General features: G+C 44.5%; 1 protein-coding gene across 4 annotated transcripts in view; it reads left to right on the forward strand.

Annotated features, from left to right (window-relative positions):
• The first annotated feature begins 2035 nt into the window (after positions 1 to 2035).
• ZNF704 (zinc finger protein 704) overlaps positions 2036 to 20652 on the forward strand; it is a 92438-nt gene continuing 73821 nt past the window's right edge. For 2 of the 4 annotated variants that reach the window (XR_007375646.1, XM_048938596.1), the window contains exons 1-2: positions 2036 to 2291; positions 19014 to 19261. Coding sequence is in view for 3 of the 4 variants with exons in the window: in XM_048938596.1 (XP_048794553.1) it covers positions 2043 to 2291; positions 19014 to 19261 (497 nt within the window). In the remaining variant the exon portion in view is untranslated. Of the gene's footprint in view, positions 2292 to 2383; positions 2469 to 2781; positions 2803 to 19013; positions 19262 to 20652 lie in introns of those variants that run through there. The other 2 variants (XM_048938597.1, XM_048938598.1) reach the window with 2 other exon arrangements.

Raw genomic sequence — 20652 nt, forward strand, 5'->3', positions numbered from 1 at the left:
ACAGAGATGTTTGTGCAAGCCTAGCTATATAATCACCGCTTTTTACATGAGATTCTATGGGCTCTGTGCTATTAATTGGGGTGTTCCTGCTAGCACATGTCATCCAATTTTGAGATAATGCATTTGGTTTATCTATCATCTCTTATTTTTTATTCTGCTTTTGCTACAATTAAAAGATACAGACCTTGGAAAAACTCAGTGAAGTCTTTCAGGATCCACCCTAGTACATACCAGGTAGGAACAAGACCTTCAGTAACACAGTAATAGTTTAGATAACTGAATAGGCCACTGCAGAAGATCACAATTAGATTGTGGTGCTATTCAAATGATTTGAGGATCTTTGAAATACTTTGAATACTGTGAGGTGATGGAATGATTCTGTCTCTAGAGACCTATGCCTTTGAGGCGCAAGCATGAAGGCACTGAGAGTGCCATTTAAAATCATGGTGGAATCTACAATTTAAGGCAAACCTTAAGTGTTATTTTCATCGTATCTTCAACACAGAAATAAAGCTCTGAAGTGTTGGCCCTGTTTGTTTTTTTTTTTCTCCACAATTCTGTCCTTCCATCGTTACCCTCATAAAACCAGGGCAGACCCTCTCAACAGGTGCCACGTCTGCTGTGACAGCTGCAGCCACACGTGAAGCTTCAGGAGGACGAATTGCCACTGGGGCTGGTGGCAGCACACCACAGCTGTGTGCTGTTCTGCAGCAAGGTCGGCTGAGCCGGCACTGCGCAGCCAATAAGGTTGGAAAGCCCAGAAGTGTGGGAAAGCCCACGCTTTGCAACCTGTGGGGAAATGCTATGGGAGAACCAGGTACAGTAGGATTTGCCAGTGAATCTGTTACAGATCTTGTCCAGAAATATGTTGTCTCTGAAAACCTGGGAAAGAGGCTGTTTTGTGAAGCCAGGTGGAGAAAATTGAAACAACTTCCCTAGTTAGACAGGAAAAGCATTTTCATTATTTCTGTAAGAATGGTAACTGTATTATCTATAATTTCCTGCCTGCACTGTGTGTCGTATTCCAAAGTGAATAAAAATTATTGTGTTAATTTGTCACTGTCAAAAGTAGTCGTGGAGGCTGGGTTCCATGCTGGTACATTATTTGTGCATGTGGCACGTGAATGTTTCTGTACAGCAAAATGCATGTGGGGACGGGTACTAAACACAGCAAATGGAATTACTGTAATTTGCTTGTAAATGGGAGAGAATATGTATATGTAGATATATGTGGCTCAGAAATAGCAAGCAAATAAGACTCAAAACTTAGTCCAAGAAGAAATGGTGAGGAAAAGGATGAAACAATTCTAATCATAATTTAATAGGGTACGTCAGTAAGTGGTAGAGAAGCCTGTAGGAAACGTCAGTAGTTACTGCAATGTCACGAAACTCTCCGTTTTGAAACATTTCTTTCTAAAGTCTCTTTCGTGTCCCAAGGTTCAGTTCCTGCATTTCAGACGCGCGCGGGGAGAGGTGCGCTCCCGTCACCGCCGCCCAGGCCCGAGCCGCCCCAGCTCCGTCCCACACACCGAGGGCTGCCGCTCCCCCCAGCTGCGGGCGGTGCCGGGGCCGGGCCGGGCCGCAGCAGGTGGGCGGCGGGCGGCTGCGGCGCTACGCACGGGAACCCGCCCGCGGCTCCGGGCAGCGCGGCCCCGCGGACGGCGGGAATCCAGTCCGGGTTTTGGTGCCGGGGACCGGCGGCGGCGAGGAAGGGCCGGCGGGAGCGGAGCCCGCACCGCGCCCGACAGCCGGGCCGGCCGGGCAGGGCAGGGCAGGGCGGCGGGCGGGAGCAGGTGGGCGAGCTGCGGGGCGGCCGCGCCGGCTCCGGGCCCGCCTCGCCGCGCCCCGGGCCCCCATGGCCGCGGCGCGCCCGCCGCACACACCCACCGCCGCCCCCCGGTGAGCGCCGCCGCCGCCGCCGCCCCTTCGGCTCTGCGCTGCCGCTGCGCGCCCGCGGCGGGGCCGCCGCCCGCAGCCTGCGCTGAGCGGGCCGGGCCGGGCGGGGCACGATGCAGGCGCGGCGCCTGGCCAAGCGCTCCAGCATGGGCAGCCGGCGGCTGAGCGCGGGGCCGGCGGCCGCGCAGGCGGACGGGGCTCGGCTCCCCAAGCCCGAGAGCGCCTGGAGGCCGCCCCGGCGGGAGGGCTCGGCCGCCGCGGTGGAGGAGGAGGACGAAGACGAGGACGTGGTGGTGGAGGTGGAAGAAGAGGAGGAGGAGGAGGAAGGCGGCTTGGGGAGCCCACCACCGGCGCTGAGCGCCCACGGCAAGGGCCCCCTCCGGGCGAGCCTCAAGGTGCGTCCGGGCGGGCCGGGCCGGAGCGCGCGCTCCCCGCTGCCGGCGGGCGGGAGGGCGGTGGGAGGCGGCGGCGGCCGTGGGGCGGGCAGGGCCCGTGCCCCGGGGCGGGATGCGGCGGGAGCGGCCCCTCCGCCCGCGTCCGGCGCTCAACAAGTCCCGCACAAAGCGGCAGCGGTGCGTGGGCTCCCGGAGCGGGGCCGGAAGGGCGACGGGGTGCGGGCGTCCCTGGGAGGGAACGCGGCGGGAGGGCGGCGGCGGAGGGGGCTGAGCCCGGCCGTGTGCTGTGCTGCTCCCGGCGGAGGGTTGCCGCCGCGCGTGTGGGCTGCCCGGTGTGCGGCGCTGGGGGTCGGGGCCGGCTGGGACTTCGGGAGGGGGATAACGAAAAGTTAGGCGGGCCGGAGGGCAGCGCAGGCCCCATTCACAGCCGGTCCCGGTGTACGCGGTCGGGCTGTATGGGGAGCGCCCTGCTGAACGCCCTCACGCTGGGATCCCGCGGGCTTTGGTTCAGGTATTTTGTTAGGAGTGCTTTGCTGTTGGGGGGGTTTTCTCTTGAGATAACGCAGGTAGAACAGTTAGGTCCATGTGCAGGTCTGTAGAGGATTCACGTGGTAGGAATACAGGGAGGATCACAAATAATTGTGCTTGAGAGTTGAAGCTGTATCCATCTGAATTTTTGTTTTTTTTAAATTCTCTATAGAGTGTCTTACTTAGCAGAAGGGGAGGAGCGACAGAGTGGCTGTGCTGTATTATCCTGTGGTCTCCCCTATACCCCCAGGAGAAGCACAGCTAAGGAGAGAAGCGGCTGCCACACGGTCCTAGCAGGATTGGTACAGCCAGACACAGTGACTGCCCGGGTTCCATGAGCCAGTGCCACACAGTGATGGGTGTGATCCCGGCCTCTGGGCTGCTCAGTGCTGCGGAGCCCTCAGGGCTTCACTTGGTAGCCAGGCATGATGGCACGCATGCGGCGTGCTGCTGCTTACCAGGGCTCTTGGCTGCCATGGCACTGAGTGCTGGAGAGTGTTTGGGGAGGGCAGCTTGGGCTGGCTGCATGCATGGTTCCCTTTGCCAGTCCACAGCACACTGTTAGTATCTGTCTATCAGTATACATTAAGGCAGCTGATATTTGTCTCGCTTAATTCAGTCTGTATGTTCGTACAAGAGCGTTATACTTGTGTGTATTTACCTCCCTGGAAAGTTAATCCGCTTCATAGATGAGATTGCTGCTGTTGGTATACACAACAAACTCTGAGGTCCTTGGCAGTGCTGTGTGGCTCCCTAAGTTAGGTGTGCACTCACGGCTTTGGAAGAGTATTTCTACCTCTCCTGACCCACTTCATTTCTTCTTTCAGCACTTACACTTCTAAGTACTGTAAACTAAGAAAAATACAATAACAGGTAAAGAAATTAAGTTGTCTTTATTTCCACGCATTTCTTTAGGGGTTGATAGGATAGGCGTGCATAAAACTCAGGGTCTTGCAAGTAAGTTTGGAGTGACAGATTAAAACTGGGAGAAGCAGACCAGAAGTGAATGCAGGGAACTGATCATGGGACTGTGAGAGGGTAATGGCCTGGCACGACACACCCACAGTTAGACAGAGTTGGGTCCCTGGCAAATGGAGAGCTGGCATAGGGTGAGGGGTATCTGCCTCCTGAGTTGGCCTTCGGAGGTCAGCTTCTAAAGACTGATCTTGGATTTCTGCTGTCCTGGAAAGAGACAATAAATGAGAGAGAGGGAATAAGGGGAGGGAGAGATTGCTTCTTTATGTCAGCGTAGCCACAAGGGGAAGAGGCTGGGCACTGGAGAGGGCTCCCTTTTTTCTCCTTTCCTGTTTCCCTGCTGCTCCAGCATGATGCTGGGAGAGGTGTGAGCATGCTTTACCAGGCCAGCAGTGGCTGGCAGGAGGACAGCCCAGGAAACCTTCTGAGCCTGTAGGGCCGTGTCAAAATTGCCAAGATTGCTGATCCTGCCAGAACCAATTCATTCATGTGGGTCAGAAAACAAGCAAGACAAAGGTGCCGTCTGCACCAGCTCATCTTGTATGTGAAACTCTATGTAATCCACGTTTTGTGCCTTGGCTGCATCTAGATCTCCAGCCTTTTGAGATTAGATGAGAAAGAAAAGTCTTCTAACTTTGGAAGAAGTTAGTTGCCCCTTATTTACATGCTTTGTTTTATTTCATTGAATTCTCTCACCTTCTTTTCTCTACCATCTTTCTAAAGCCAGGTGTGAATTTATTGTCATCCTTTAAATCAAACATCCACATTTACTCTTTAAACAGATTATAGGCTCACCTCAGGCAGAACAAACCTACTTGTTGCTTGATTAGTCGAGTGCTATTTAATTTAGCTTTCCTGTGTGCATGCCGACGTATTTGAACTGGCAATTTACAAAAAGCAATTTGTCATTAGTGACTTCACTTTCTGGTGGAGAGGTCTCAAAAGCACTTTGGGGGCTTGCATGCTAACCTAAGAATGAACAGTTTTCTCTGTGACTAGTATTGGTAGTAACAATTGCTTCTGTAGAAATATCTGTGTAATACAGAACTCACATCGTGGCCTGGGAGCAGGCTCCTGCTATGCTGGGCTGCACAGGGCAAGCACAGTGCTGATCTGTTTGCTGCTGTGGGGTTGAAGAGAGAAAAAAATGGGTACTGATAGGCTGTGGAGGATAAGCAAATTAAGACAATACAGATTTATTAACACCAGCAGCTCCATTGTGTCTTTCTAAGTATAGACTTTGACTGAAAGCCTGGCTGGTGACTGGGTGGAAACTGCCCAGGTAGACTTGGCTTTTTCCTCTTTATTACAAATAGAAAAGCTTGTGTGTAGTATGGATTAGTGGAGGGATGAGAGTGGTGCAATTGTAAGGTGGTATTCTTTCTCCTCAATCTCCCATAATGAAGAATGAACGGGAGCAATTTGCTGGGAATTTTTGGTGTGGTTTGTTTTTTTGTTGTTTCTTGGACACTGACCAAGGGTAATCGCTTTGCCCTTAGAAGGAATTGTGTGAGCAAAGTGTAACTATGTGTGATGAATGAGGTGTGCTGGAGCCACTGGCAGCTCTAATCCATGTTTGTGGGACCATTCTCAGCCCCCAGTGAGGTTGGTTGGAGTGACCATGAGTTGCTGTCAGGGACACAGCGTTTACTGCTGGTGGATGTGTGCTGCTTGCTCTTTGTGTCTGCAAACTCAATACTGAAAAAGTGCTTTTTGTGATGTGGTCCTTAGTATGTGTAATGCATCCCATGAGAAGTATGGCCGCATAGACTTATGCCCTACCAGAGGGCCCTGGATGGACTGGATCAATGGGCCGGGATAAACTGTATGAGTTTCAGTATGGCCTAGAAGGTGGTCAAGAAGGCCAATGGCGTCCTGGCTTGTATCAGGAATGGTGTGGTGAGCAGGACTAGGGAAGTAATCCTGTGCCTATACTCACCTCTGGTGAGGCCTTACCTAGAGTACTGTGTTCAGTTTGGGGCACCTCAATATAGAAAGGACATTGAGGTGCTGGAGCAGATCCAAAGAAGGGCAACAAGGCTTGTGAAGGGCTTGGAGAACATGCCCTACGAGGAGAGAGTGAAGGAACTGGGGCTGTTTAGTCTGGGAAGAAGGAGACTGATGGGAAACCTTATTGCTCTCTTCCAATACCTGAAAGGTGCTTACAGCGAGAGGGGGTTGGTCTGTTCTCACTGGTGTCAGGTGGCAGGATGAGGGGAAATGGCCTGAAGTTGCTCCAGGGTAAGTTTAGGTTGGATATCAGGAAACACTTCTTTACAGAAGGGGTTGTTAAGCATTGGAATAGGCTCCCCTGGGAGGGGGCTGATCACCATCCCTGGATGTGTTTAAAAACCGTTTGGATGTGGTGCTCAGGGACATGATTTAGCAGAGGGTTGTTAGTGTTAGGGTAGTATGGTTAGGTTGCGGTCGGACTTGATCTTGAAGGTCTTTTCCAACCTGAGCAATTCTATGATTCTACCAGTTTCTGCACTGCTCAGCCCTCTGTAAGCATTGCTGTGGGTCGAGCATGGATGGTGTTTGTCACTTTTTTTCTGCAGTAAGAAAGTGCCCACTAGTTTTCTCTTCATTAACCTTGAGTATACATAATACTTTCAAGTGATTTATTGAATGACTTAACTAAAAATAGCAAGCAGCTTGACTATTCCTTGAGGTCAGCCAGAAGGAGACTGAGGACTAAAAGAGAAACTGTTATTAGCGTTTGTATTTATTTGTAAAGACTGAACAGGAAATAGAAAGTGAATAAAAAGAGTGTGAATAAAGAGTGTGTGTTGCGTTCTGTGGTGCTCAGCTTAGAGTTCCTGGTCTGGTGGTGACATCTAACTGCAGAGCGTTGCAGAGCAGAGCATATAAGCATTGAGCGGTGCCAGTGCTGATGAACAATCTGCAATTTGATCACTTTCACCTTTTGGGCACCTTGCCAGACTTTCTAGTCTGAAGTGGTGGCTGTGGTGACGTTTTCCTCATTGTATGAGAAAGTACATGTGTGGGTGGTATTTGTTGTTTGACAACAAAACTAACGAAGACAGGAAACTGAACAACTTCTGTTGCTCGAACTTGGGATAAAAATACACATCTTTTCATTGCTGTTTTTGCCAAAGATAAGAGTCAAACTTCCCTAAAACCCTGACTCCGATGAAGCTGATGGAAAAACCCCGCTAGTTTAAACAGACTTGGAATTGGAGCCCAATTACATAACCACGGGCGTGCATCCATTAGTCTCTCAAAACCTTTCTCCATCAGTCCCACTGATCTTTACGTACGGCTTCAATCTACCTGAGGCACTTACCATCACTGGACACGGAGTCGGAGCAGGTAAAACGCCTCAGTGATTGGATACTGAAGTGTGAAATTACACAGCTCATCGTTTTACCATCTTGAATGTATTTTTTAACGGAGTGGATAAAAGCTTAGTTGTACTTTAGATAGGCAGTGCAATTATGACAAGCAGTCATGAGATGGGCTGGTTACTTAGGAAATTTTCTGCTTCAGCAGATCAAGTGGTAAACGCCTGCATTATACTGACAGAAAGAACGTTGTATGGAAACCTTCAGTGAACTGGGCTTTTTGAATTTGGTGAGCTAAACATTTGAGCCAACTTGATCCTTTATACATACATGCCTACGCCTTTGAAATGGCCTGAACAGTCTTTGAATTGAAAATGTTTTTGAAAACCTATTTTATAACAAGTCTCTTCTTTATGTAATTGTGTCTAATGTAAGTGCTACCTACGGAAAGAAACAGAACCAACTGTTTTACAGCCCACTGTGGTGCAGTTGTTGCTCTGACAATCCAGGTGAGCAGTGGTGCCTCGCTAGCTCATGGTTCGCTGCTGCACAGGGCTCATCTGGCACGGAGCTGGAGGGGAAAAGTAGAACAGTAAATAATGGTGAAACTGAGGCTGCTAGGGATTTGCTTATGGATGTGTGGCCAGGTGTTGTAGACATCTGTCCTTCTTTTCTCAGGGCATGAGAGAAGTGGCTTCTTCTGCCCATTTTCTTCCCAATGCTTCCTTTGGGATGGGGCTCTGGGTTTTACCTACAGCTTGCCATGTCAAGCTGACCTGTTTCATCAGTACGAAAAAGGGTAAAGAATCCCTATTCCTTCTGGCCTTCCTTCTTCCAGCTCCCTGTGATGCACTGGACTCATTATAGAACTTGTTGCATGCTGCAGTGGGCTGCCGGAACTTGCCTGAACTGCTTGCCTAAAGCTGGCAACCAGTACAGCATCCTGATAGTGCGAGGGAAGAGGTGATAATGTCCCAGCTAGTATATGAAGGAGGAAAAAGAAAGGGAGGGAAGGAAGCAAGCCTTCCTCCTTTGGGGAACAGCATCAGTTTGGCTGGTTGATCTTTGCACAGAACTTCGGGATTCATTCTTCATGTTCTTAGTGAAGGCTCTTCTCCTATGAGGCATGTTCAGTCCATCCAGTTTGCCAGAGGATTTGTGTCTAGAGACACTGAGGAAGCAGAGGTCACTGCATGTTTTCACTTGTGTTATTCCTTTGCCTGCAGGGGTACAGAGATGAAACTCTGATACCACTTTGCTGTGTAGTCAGACCCAAAAATAAGCTTCTCTGCTGGCACCCCTCCTACTCTGAACAGGAAAACTGTTAATGTTTTTGTCTGGAGCCAAACATAGCTCTGGGAGAACATCTGAACTGGTGGCAACACTCCTTATGTGCTCATCTCCTCTGGAGGGCTGTGCTGTCCACGTCCTGACTTGAAACAAGTTAGGGAAAACAAGAATGTGTGTATAATGTAAATGTGTCCTCCAGGCTGTAAGCTCTGGGGATCAGCTCTGACCCTTGAAGCTTTTATCCTCAGTGTCTGATTTCATTCAGAAATTGGATACATCTGTGAACTACCATTGTCTGATTTCACCAAAACATCATCATTTAAAAAAAAGGCAGAGGTCCTTATTTTCCACTGTGATGCTTAGGCAAATGGATTACATTTTTGCACCCTTTTAAGAGATCTGTAATCTCAAGTCTCTTATTTCTGCTGGCTGCTCCCAAACTCGGGCAGTCGATTTTGGCCTTGGAAACCTCACACCTCTTTGTATCTGATCTGCAAGAGATCTTGAAAGTAAAGCTGATTTCTTTTTTCATTAGAGACACTGCTATACATCTTGGTCCACACAAAGAGCTTTCAGATGCAGACAGATCAGATGAGTGCTCTTACTTAGGAGCCAGTGAGGCGACATTTCCAACATCTTACTGTTGCATGTAGGAAGTTCTCTGTTGCCTCTCAGATGCCTGGATTTTGGGAGTTCTATTTGCTTAACCCTGAATGAGATTATAGGAGAAGTGGTGATGGTGTTTCTCCATCCTGCTTGCAATCACTGCCATTCTTACTGATATCAAACCAGGAGAAAATGGAAAGAAACAGACCTTCTTGTACATCTTCAGTAGTGTTCTTCAAGTTGTTGAAATCAAGAAGATAAAACATTAACATAGATTATTAATATGTCTTTCACTTACACTTACAAAATTTGTTGAGTGCAGAGCAGGTGGATATTTCTGCCCGTAACAGAGTCCATACACAAGGCTGTATTAAAGTAACCTAGAGCTGTAGTGTGCAGCGTCTTAATGTAAACAGAATCAAAATGAGGGTCAGCAAAGACAGCAGATACTTTTTCATTAGCTTCTGCTACCTTCCTTATATCTCCTACAGCAGAAGAAAATGGTAATTTCAGGGAAGATACATGTTCATAGGAAGACTGTAGAAAATACCCTGATGTGAGATTTCAAAGCTTCAGCCACTGCAGTATCAACACCTGATGTGATGGCAATCAATAATTGCAGCTCATGATTACAGTTAGCAATATAACAGAAGTAACAGCCAAAATTGCCTGTAGTTTAATGAATTTACCTGCTGCCTTGTGTTATCACACTTGTTTTTAACTGTTTTTTCAGGCTTTCCCAGAGCTGGGCAGACAGGCATGGGTGTGCTCTGCTCTCCTCCTTTTCTGCTCGGCTGCCCTCCCCTGTCCTCTTCCTGAAGCTCATAGTGTCTCGCAGGGACCTCCGACTTGCAGGGCCAGGCACGTATGCCACCTCGAGAAACGTGATAATTGTCTTAGTTAATTTTAAACCCTCCGTTTGGGAAACCAATAATTGGAAAAGCAATTATGGCTTCCCATTTTGGGCCAACCTGCTCCTTCTTAATTCGTGTCTGGTGGAAACCTGAGCGGTCAATGGTGGGCGTGTTTTGCAGAGTGTATCGTGAAGTAGCAGGGTTGCTGAATGAGAAGTGAACCTGTTTTGCAAATACAGTCCTCTGCTTTCCTCCTGCTTGAGGCCTTCCCTTTGTTCCTGTGATCAAGGAGGAAAAGGCTCCAATATCTCTGAATAATTTTTGTTTAGAACTGGATGTGGTGTATGGGAAGGGCCGTGGTTGTTTTCCATAGTATCTCCTATAATCTTATTGACATCCCTCTCTCCAAGTTTAATAGCACACTTCCTGCATCAGTTATTGCAGGATTTCAGATGTCACAAATTGATGCCTGTTCTGCATGGGACAGAACGGGTGCCTGGGTGAGTGCTAGATTTTAAATATGGTATGTGCTTGTAAGTGTGTACAAGTACATGTCTAAGCCCACGTGCAAGTGAAAATTTCTGGCATTCATCTGGATGTTTGCTGATGGACGAACATCTCAGATTGGGTTCTACACTTGCAGATGAATTAGGTTTAGCTAGATAACGTGTGTGTGTCTACTGTAACAGTGAAGTGATGGAAACTTCTTGGTGACTCCGGTTCTTGCTGCCTAGCACCATACTGTGCATCTGTACAGCAAATATTCAGATTCTATTTTTAATGTTTAGAAAATAAGTACTTTGGACACTTTCTATATTCAGACAAATGATGAAGATATGGACTTTGTTCTAGCTAGGTTGAAAACAAATACTACGATCACATTGATATATTGGAGAGAACAGGTACAGTGACCTTAAGATGCTACATCTTAGGTGTTAGAGAGCAGTGGTTTACAAATGCTTGGAGTGATTAGATTAACACGGTTTGTGTATAATGAGCAACCGCTGGTGAAGCAAGTAATTAAATGCAAAGTATGCTCCAAAATGTAATGATACATTGAAATTCAGGGCAGATTATTTCCAAGCATCATTACAAGAATGTCTTATCTCTTTGTATTCCTGTATGAATAGAGGTTTCTGGCTAAATGAAAATTCAGTCCGCACAACGTGTTCTTTCCTTGTGGTGAGAACGCAGTCTCAGAATGGCAAAAATGAGATCCTTCTTACATAAAGAATGCTGCTAAAATAACTCAAACAGCAAATACTGATGAAGTAGTAAGAATAAACTAAAACCTTTGTCCTCACAGGGATTCAATTTAAATATTTTTTGCTTGTATAATGTTATCTTGGTAATAAGTTCAGTGTTTCTCATTGCTGCTATTCTGTTTGCTGCCAACTCTGCTCCTGATTTCTTTCTTGTTCAGAAAAATGGATAGGCTTATTGTTGTCCCTAGAACATAGCCTGCTGCTCAGGCTGTGCTTGAAAATAGTCTTGCAGGTATTGATCTCTTATTTTAGATGAACGTGTATCATGTCAAATGTATTCATTTCATTGTTACTAATTGGCATGCATTTACACCTTCCATGTTAGGCTGAAATATATTGATTCCTTCTTTCTCTCCTCTGTTGAGCTGTGTATTTGTTCAGTTGTGAGTCAAAAATGGTAGAGCCTTGTATTAAAAAAAATCCTGTGACTTTGTTTTTTTCACCAGATGGCAGCTTTAGTGGCGGTCCATAACACGTAGCAAGGTTGTGTCTATTTCAGAATGTGGAAGAGGTGGCCACAAAGCTGGAATAGAAAAATAGCTTGTGAAATGCAACAGAGCTATGTGGCAGGTTGGTGGGCACTAAACCAACTTGTGGCTATCAGTGCTTTTCCTAGGAATCAGGAGAGGGCTTTCTGGTAGAATGACACCAACTGGTCTCATAGGCAATGAGATGGCGTTCCAAAATCCTCATCTTGAACCGTGCTTTCTTTAGAAGCTGTACAGTGTTACTGTTGTATGTAAACCAAGGATCTCAACATTAAGTTGAAATCATTTATGTGTTGACAATACAAACTTATCCAGAATTGGAGCAGTGAGCATTGATGTGTGGTGTTGATGTGATTGGTGGCTTTTTTTAAAAGAACTTCTCACCCATCTTTTCTGGAAAGCAGCCAGGGTGGCTTGCAAGGGATCTTTGTTTTGGAATGAAGTGGCACTGGGGCCAAGTCTGACTATGGTGGCCTGTAGCTGAAATACTGCAAGTGCAACTTTGAGCTGAGGGAGAAAAGGAAGTTTGTATGAAAATGATAATAGTGTCGAGAATCTTAAGTTATAGTGATGCTGATTTTTTTTGTATTTGAGCAGCTATTTTCCCAAAGCACATTTCCACTCGCTTTTTTTTTTATCCAGAGGTATCCTCATAAAATATTTCAAAATGTTTTTTTAGAGGCAATTTTATTTTGTTGTAATATGAACGATCTCATCTGTAGGGAAAAAAGTAAGTAAACACAAAGTGGCACAAATTGGCAATAGTGCGTGGCTATTTTATTTGCCCCAGCCTCTAGGATGCAAACTTTGCACAGAGGGATCTTGCTCAGGCGTCTTGGTCCTTGGGGAGTCCCGGCAGACCCAAGAGGACAAGTTGGTGTTAGCAGTTGTCTCCCAGAAGAGGAGAATGGCAGAAGGTCGGGCAAATGCAGTCACCTTCCACTGGCACAGATCAGTGCAGCTTCACTGTGGGTTGAATGCTGTGCCATTGGGATGAGCAATGCTGCGTGCTGAGCAGCTACTTTCTTTTTGTTCCGTCTCACTCAGTGATGCCCACCTTGTTGGCAGATTAGCCCCTGGTTTGTTTGTAGAATTGGCAGCAAAGTATGTGCCTTACGTGACTTGGCCATTCTGATTGTTTTTCTGTTGCTGTCAGCCTGTGCAGACCCTTGAGAGGCTATTAAAAATAAGATCTGTGCTCCTGGTATGCCCACCTGAATCAACAGGTATGGCACAAGAAAACAGGATCTGCAAGGACACGTGTGAGAGTCAGTTACAACCTTTACAGGGCCATTTCTGTACATTTGAGTCACATGCAGGTAAACTGTGATATTCTTGGGATACTAATACTTGTCAGCTTATAGAACAGACATCAAGGCCAGTCTGAATGGGGCTGTGAACAACCTGGTCAGAGGGAGGTGTCCCTATAGCAGGGAGTTGGAACTGGGTGATCTTAAAGGTCCCTTCCAACCCAGACCGTTCTATGATTCTATGGTCTTAATGCCTTTTAAATGTTAGTGACTTATTTGAAAATAACTATCTTCAGTTTTTGATCAGCAATACACCAGAAGCGAAGGAAGGTGCTAAAAAGCCCCTTGAGATTGTGCTCAGGATGTGAATTTGTAGTCTGTCAGATTTAAGGCTGTCAGTTTGATTCTAAGTATACCTCTTCTTATTCCTGTGCTTGCAGATCCCTTGGCTAGGTGGTTCAATACTCGAGCTGTTTGATCAACACATTTATTGCTATTCAGGGAAAAATCCGAGATCAAATTGAACTGAAATTGGAAAAGACTGAAGTTTGACTGCATTGTGGTCATCGTATCAGGGATATGGCTTTGGGCAGATTAATAATGGTCTGCAGATATGTTAAGGTATAAACTATTGAAAAAATTGTAATCTGCACGTCCCTTATAGTGAATAGAGAAAAAGTTATCTAAAACTCCTCAAAAATAGGACTGATATGGAGTGTGCTTGAATTTGGGCAGGACTTCCATTGCAGTGCATCAACTTGATCAAGGCACGTGAAATTCAGGACTGGCAACTCGGTGGTGACAAGGTACTACCAAACATAGGCTTCCATAGGCAGGCCAAGGTGACTTTTGAAAAAATAAAAAATGTAATGTGCTGATGGAAACACTAAAAATATTAACAGTGTGGTAATCATTTAAATGTAGGATTAAATTACTTGAGTTAAAGAATAATTTAGAAGAAATATAAGCTTGAAATAAGAACTTTAACCAAAATATGTGTCATGGTCTTGGCAACTTCAAAGCAGAAAGTAAAACTTTTTCTGCTTTTGGTTTAGGAAACGTTCTGGCTAGAAACCAAAGCAAAAAGTTCCTTTCAGTTTTCGTAAGATTACCAAACTCTGGCTGAAGCAGCACCTGCCTCTGGTTTGCCTGAGCATAGCTAGAGTACAGCGCCATTGCAGACCTTGGAGAAGGGGAATACTTCAGATTAATCAAGGGCAGAGACTTTGTAACCCTGTCATTGTCTCTGAAGAAGTTCCTGGAAATGTTCCTGCTGTTAGATGTTGAAAACTTGGAAGGAGTGTGTGAGAGGGCCAGCACTTCTTGAAAAGGAACAGAAAGAGTAGAATCGGGTTAGGGCCAACTGGGTGCAAGTACCAGATCTGAGCTCCAGGAAGGAGGACAGGTGACATTCAACTGTCATTTCGAAGTGTATCAAAAGTCTCATGTGCCCATAGTGGTAGGAGGGAAATTGTCAAAGGGAGGTGACAGTAACTGCCGATAGAAAACAAGGGTAGATTAAAATTTGCAGATCTTTTATAACTTGTATTTCTGTAACTGAACTTCCAAGCAATGTCAGTTGCCTGAGGGCAGGTTGCAAAGCACTTGGCTCAAAGCAAGCTGAAGGTTACGGATGGCTTGAAGGGAAAAATATGCAAAGAGTTGCATAGAAAAGCAATGACTGTAACATAAAGTGGTTTGAACGTGTGGTAATTAATTGTGTATGGAAAAAATTATGGAGGTATTTATCAGCAGTTGATACTGGAGGCAGTAAGGTGGCAAGTATTGAGGTATGTTGGCAAGAAAAAGCAAACCATTAGCTGGCACCATAATCATGTAGTTTAACCACTTCCTAGCTAATGAGAGAGAAATGCTAAGTATCAGAAGTATTATCTGTGAGACTGCCTGCTTGCATTAGACATTCCACTAAGTTTTTGCTGCAATGTATTGTAGCTTTACAGAACTGCCAAAAGCCTTGAAATGGTTAAAAGGCTTCTGGATTCATGGGGAAAAAAAGTTTCTGATAAGATAGAGCAGATAACTTATCTGGAAAAATACGTTAGAAATTGGTAATGCTATCTCACAGCTATGAATGATCATGAATTAGAACATGAAAAGTGGGGAGCCCCAATGGTTTATCAATGGATTTACCAAACAGTGAGAAACTTGATCAGTCAAATTACTGTGGCACATGATGCTCTCACAGTAACTTGCTCATATATATGGCTAGGTTGCCATAAAAAGGTCATGTACTCTTCCACAAAGGGCAGAAGTTTCAAGTGGAGCTGGCTCTTGTAGACGTGGATGAATTAAAGGAAAAAAAGCTGTCTGCAGAGCAGAGGAGAGTTACCAGACAGTAGCCACTGAATTCAAGTCCAGACTTGTTATCATCACCTGTTTTTAAAGAAGGAAAGATACCTTATTAGAAATCACGAGGGGGAAGTTTAGAAAGATGCTTTTTTTTTTTTTTTTTCCCAATTATCTGTTGAAAGCAGAAAGAATAAGCACTAGATGTGGTCTTCTGCCATTTCTGGCTATTTAACCAGTGGACCTGATCTGTTCATCTGCTGGTGGACCTTCTGCAACCTTCTGAACATTTGAATCTGTGGTCATTTTTCACTTTCACACACTTGGATGGATCTCGCTATTAATGATGACGTATTGAAATATGAAAAGCCAACCATTATTTGAATGTATTTGAGCTGAATATGAATATCATATCGTATCATAGAATAGCCTGAATTGAGAAGGACCACAATGATCATCTAGTTTCAACCCTCCTGCTATATGCGTAACAGTTTGGTATGTATGACAGTAAAAGTGATTCTGTTGTTAATGTTTTTGACTCTATTTGTCTAACCGTTAATTTAGTCATGTCTGCAACCTTTTGTGATCACTATGACTAAATTTAATGATGTGTGACAATATATTTGTTGAAAATGAATAAAATGTCATAGTCCCATTGAGAACAAATTATTTTCTTCTTTGGTAAAATGATGCATATTGTGTAGAAAAAAAACAACAACAAAAAACTAAAAACAAAGCAAAATAATCCTGTTGGATAGAGTGAATAGAGAAACTGAATGCCTTCTTTGCTTCAGTCTTCACTACCAAGGCCAGCCCACAGGAATCCCTGACTCAGGAGACCAGAGAGAAAGTCTGGAGAAAAGAAGGCTTTTCCTTGTTTGAGGAGGACTGGGTTAGATTGGTTTTGGCAAACGTAGCACCCACAAGTCAATGGACCCTTCTGGGATGCACCCACAAGTGCTGAGGGAGCTGCTGAACATCACTGCTTGGCCATTCCTGATAATCTTTGAAAAGTCATGGCGATCAGGAGGGATGATTGAGAAAGTAAGCAGATGTCACCTCAGTCTTCAAAAGGGCATGGAGGGCCTGGGAAACTGCAGGCCATTCAACCTCATCTCCATCCCTTGAAAAGTAGTGGAGCAACTCATCCTGGAGGCCATCTCTCAGCATGTGGAAGACAAGAAGGTTGCTAGAAGTAGTCAGCATGGATTCACGAAAGGGAAATCATGCTTAACCAACTGGATTAGCTTCTATGGGATGACTGGCTGAATGGATGAGGGGAGAGCAGTGGGTGTTGTCTGCCTGGACTTCAACAAGACTTTTAACACTGCTTCCCATCATATCATCAAACTCACTAAGTGGGAGCTGGATAAATGGACTGTGAAGTGGATTGAGAACTGACAGTGCCGTGTCTTAGAGGTTTGTGATAAGGGGCACGGTCTGTTTGGAGGTGTGCAGCTAGCAGTGTCAGTACTGAGTCCAGTATTGTTTAACTTGTGTATCTCTGACTTGGATGAAAGGATACAGGGCCCTTCTCAGGAAATTGGCTTATGATATAAAACCAGGAGGGGTAGCTGATATCCTGGAGTGCTCCACAGCCATTTGGGAGGGTGCTGTCAGGCTGGAGAGATGGGCAGAGAAGAACCTCTTGAAATTCAACGAAGGTCCTGCACCTGTGGAAGAATAATCTTAATGCAGTGGTACAAGCTGGGGGCTGACCTATGGGGAAGTAGCTTAGCAGAGAAGGACCAGGGGATCCTGGTGAAGTACAAGTTGAACGTGAGCCAGCATTGTGCACTATTGGCCAAGAAGGCCAACAGTGTCCTGAGTTGCCTTAGGAAGTGCACTGCCAGCAGGTAGAAGGTGATGATTCTTCCCTTCTCATCAGCCCTAATGAGGCATCACCTGGAGTAGTGTCCAGTCCTGGGCTTTCCAATGCAGAAGAGACTTCGAGTTCCTGGAGCATGTCCAGGGAAGGGCTACTAAAATGCTGGAGGGACATCTCACATGAGGAGAGCTGGACCTGTTCAGCCTGGAGGAGAGAGGACATGGGGGATCTCCACAATGTGTATAAGTATCTGAAGGGAGGTGTCAGGATAGGATCAAACTCTTCTCTGTGGTGCCCAAATGATACAGGACAAGAGGCAATGAGCACAAACTGAAACAGGAATTTCCATCTGAATTCAAGTAAAACCTTCATTTCTTTGAGGGTGACTGAGCATTGGGGTAGATTACTCAGATGAATTGAGGGGTCTCCTCCCCTGGAGATATTCAAAAGCTGCCTGGACACAATCCTGGGTAATGTGCTCTAGTGCCTTGCTTGAGCCAGAAGGTTGATCCAGTGACCTCCAGAGCTCACTTCCAACTTCAGCCATTCTGTGGTTCAAACTGGAATTGGAGAGTAGAGAAAGGAGGAGTCTGCCTTTGCCTTGGAAGATGATAAAACAGCAGAATTCAAATTTTTATACACGCCTTCATTTGGCTTTGCATAATCTCTAGGCTGGATATTGGAACCTAGGTGATCTCAGTCATTTTTTGTATTCAGTGCATCGCTTATTTCAGGTCGATCTCCATGAAAACAGAAGGTTACTCAGTATCTGAAAATCTTCAGACCCTCAGAAAAGACGTTTCTGTAAATCTAAGAACTTTTCCAAAAATACTCATTAGATCATAATTAGATATATATTGTTTATATGTCTTCTTTTAATTCTGTGATCACATGCTGATTGTTTTGTCTTCCAGGCAGATTTTCTTGGTAATGTGTCATCTGTTCGTGTGTGAAGTGTAAAATGACTAATTCTTTGTACTATTTACATTCACAAAGTAACAATTTCAGCTTTGTATTTGAAGCAAGTGCCAAAAGTCCTTCCATGGAAACACAAGAATGAGACACATTAAATCATTGGTCCCAAATATGACATATACTTTGCGTCATAACAAAACAAAATTACCTTGGCAAGACTCTTCCTTGTGAACTGTAAATAGGTTGCACCTTTTTATACCTGCCAAGATCTGAAAGCTATAAATAGATTTGTGGGGAGGAGATACATATATATTTTTATACGTAGGTATTAATTACATATACGTTTATTAATTTTTTGAACAGTGACAAGAAGGAGTAAGGTGGCAGAGTTTACATAGGAAAGGATTCCTGCTTATCTGTGCTGTTGGTATCTGATGGTAATGCATCCTGGATTTCACCACTGTAATATCCATAGTAATAGTAACAGGTGTCTAAAAATCCACTTTGCAAGTCTTGAAGACTTCTGGACACCATGCATGTGCTTTGGAAGTACATCTATACCAGCCAGGTTGTTCTGTCTTCTGGTGGCCATTTGGCTTCAGGGGAGGGGACTGCCACCCAGGTCTAGCCCTGGAACTTCTGGCAAGCTAGTGGTTGAAACTCCTGATGCTAAAAGCACGTAAATGGCTTCAGAAGCTCCTTTATTTCTTGGTTGCCTTTTAGAAAGACATCTGTGTAAATTCTGACATTTAATGGGATTGTAGGATGAGAGCAGTCAGAATTTCTTTTGAATAGTTACACAGCACAAATGTGTGCGCATTAAATATAAGTTGTGCATACTGTGGCTTACGGTGTTTCAAGTCCAATACCTTTTTTATTTAACATTAAGACTTTACTGGATTGCTTTGCCAAATGGCCAATAATTGCTTATTTTCCCGGGCTGTCTTTAACACTATGGAGAAATTAATAGCAGTTCCAGAATTTATGAATAGCAAAGAAATAGTATCCTCTGATTCAAAGAGCTAATTAAAATGTCTGTGGATATTGGGTCCTCACCACCACTTTTTAGAAAAATAAGAGAAAAAATCAATAACTACTCTTAATTTTGCAGGCAACCAGCATCAAGCGTGAAATGACCTTCCCTGCATTTCAACAGGAGGATGTAAAAACTGACATCAGTCAAAAACTGCCAGACCAACAGTTTCTCCTGTTCACCACGAAGGAGGAAGATCTAAAAACAGCAGAGACCAAAAAAACAAGCAGAGTTCATGAATATGAAAAGGAAAACACTCGTTCTGTTTGTCTTCTGGAACAGAAGCGCAAGGTTGTTTCTTCAAACATTGATGTGCCTCCAGCAAGGTAAGGGAAGTTAGTTTTGGTTTGGTTTTGTTGTTGATTGTTGGGGTTTTTTATGCTTTTCATGTGTATTTTTTTCTTCCCGGTGGGATATTGAAGGCAGCTTTGCCAAGCGTACTGTGAACTGTTAAAACTGGTATTTATGTTTAAGCAGCCCAAAGTTGATCTTGACTGTTCTACTTGAGAGATCTGCTGGAAAGTAGCAAACAGTAGAAGGAGCTGAGACTGCCAGAAATGTAGGACTTGCAGTGATTTTGCTATTATCACGTGCTGCAACTGAGATAAGCCCAGAAGAGGATGTACCTTAACAGGGGGAGATTGTTGACCCATCTTCAGCTTTGCCTGATAAATAATCTTCTAAATGTGACATAGGATCATACCTACAGCTACCTATTACTCACAGGAATGTGCAGTGACTTATTCTAGAAATTGAATTTGTAGTATCATATTTTCCTCCATCTGCTTACGTGGGGTTAAGCTGAGTCATGATGTGGTCTATGAAATGAATTAACAGAAAAAAAGTGGTGAGGAAAAGCCAGTGCAGGAAAATCAAATCTGTATGAATTGGGAATTTAGGGATTTTGTTGTTGCTTTTTTAATTCTTATTCCTTGGATTTCGTGTGGATACACATATATTATTGTGACTGCAGCGCTACACTTCTAATTATAAAATACTTACAGGGAAATATTTTGAGAAAAAATATTTGTTCTTTTATGTTTGTTATGCATTATCTATATAGCAGCAAGAAATTCAAGATTTATTTATATATATATATATATTTTTTTTCTGACATTTAGGTGGAATAATAGCAAGAGAAAAAGAAACAAAGAATTTTGTACTAGCCAGCAATTAAAGAGAAGGGGATAGAGAAACAACGTGTAGAACTTTGAACTTTTTGGGAAGGAATTCTCTTCTTGGAGAAAAGGAATGACTCCTCTAGGCAAGGGCTAGAAAAAGAAAAATATCCAGTAACTCTGAACAGATTCTCTTGAAACAGTGGTGAAAAACTGATACCAAATTGGGTGTTCTGTCTTGCAAGATAACAAGTGCATGAGAGTTTTTCCTGTTTGTGATTATATGTTGGCATCGGTTTATCTGCAAATACATTTTTTTAATATTCCTAGTAAATACACTTGCATATGATATACAGTGAAGTTTATTTTCTAGAATGTCACTTACTAAGTAGTCAAACTGTACGTTTTGTTGGTTTTTTGATTGCTTTCTAAAAACGAACGTAAAGCTGCATGTTTTGTCATGTCACCCAGAAGAGAAATCATCTTACTCTTCTGGCTCTCATGGATGACAATTGTGAAAACCACAAAGTTCACAACCACTTCAACAGAACTGTCAAAGGAACATGCTAGTCACATTTACTAGGCACATATCTAGTAAA

Source organism: Lagopus muta, chromosome 3 (genome assembly GCF_023343835.1).
Source record: "Lagopus muta isolate bLagMut1 chromosome 3, bLagMut1 primary, whole genome shotgun sequence".
In the NCBI taxonomy this organism is placed as follows: Eukaryota; Metazoa; Chordata; class Aves; order Galliformes; family Phasianidae; genus Lagopus; species Lagopus muta.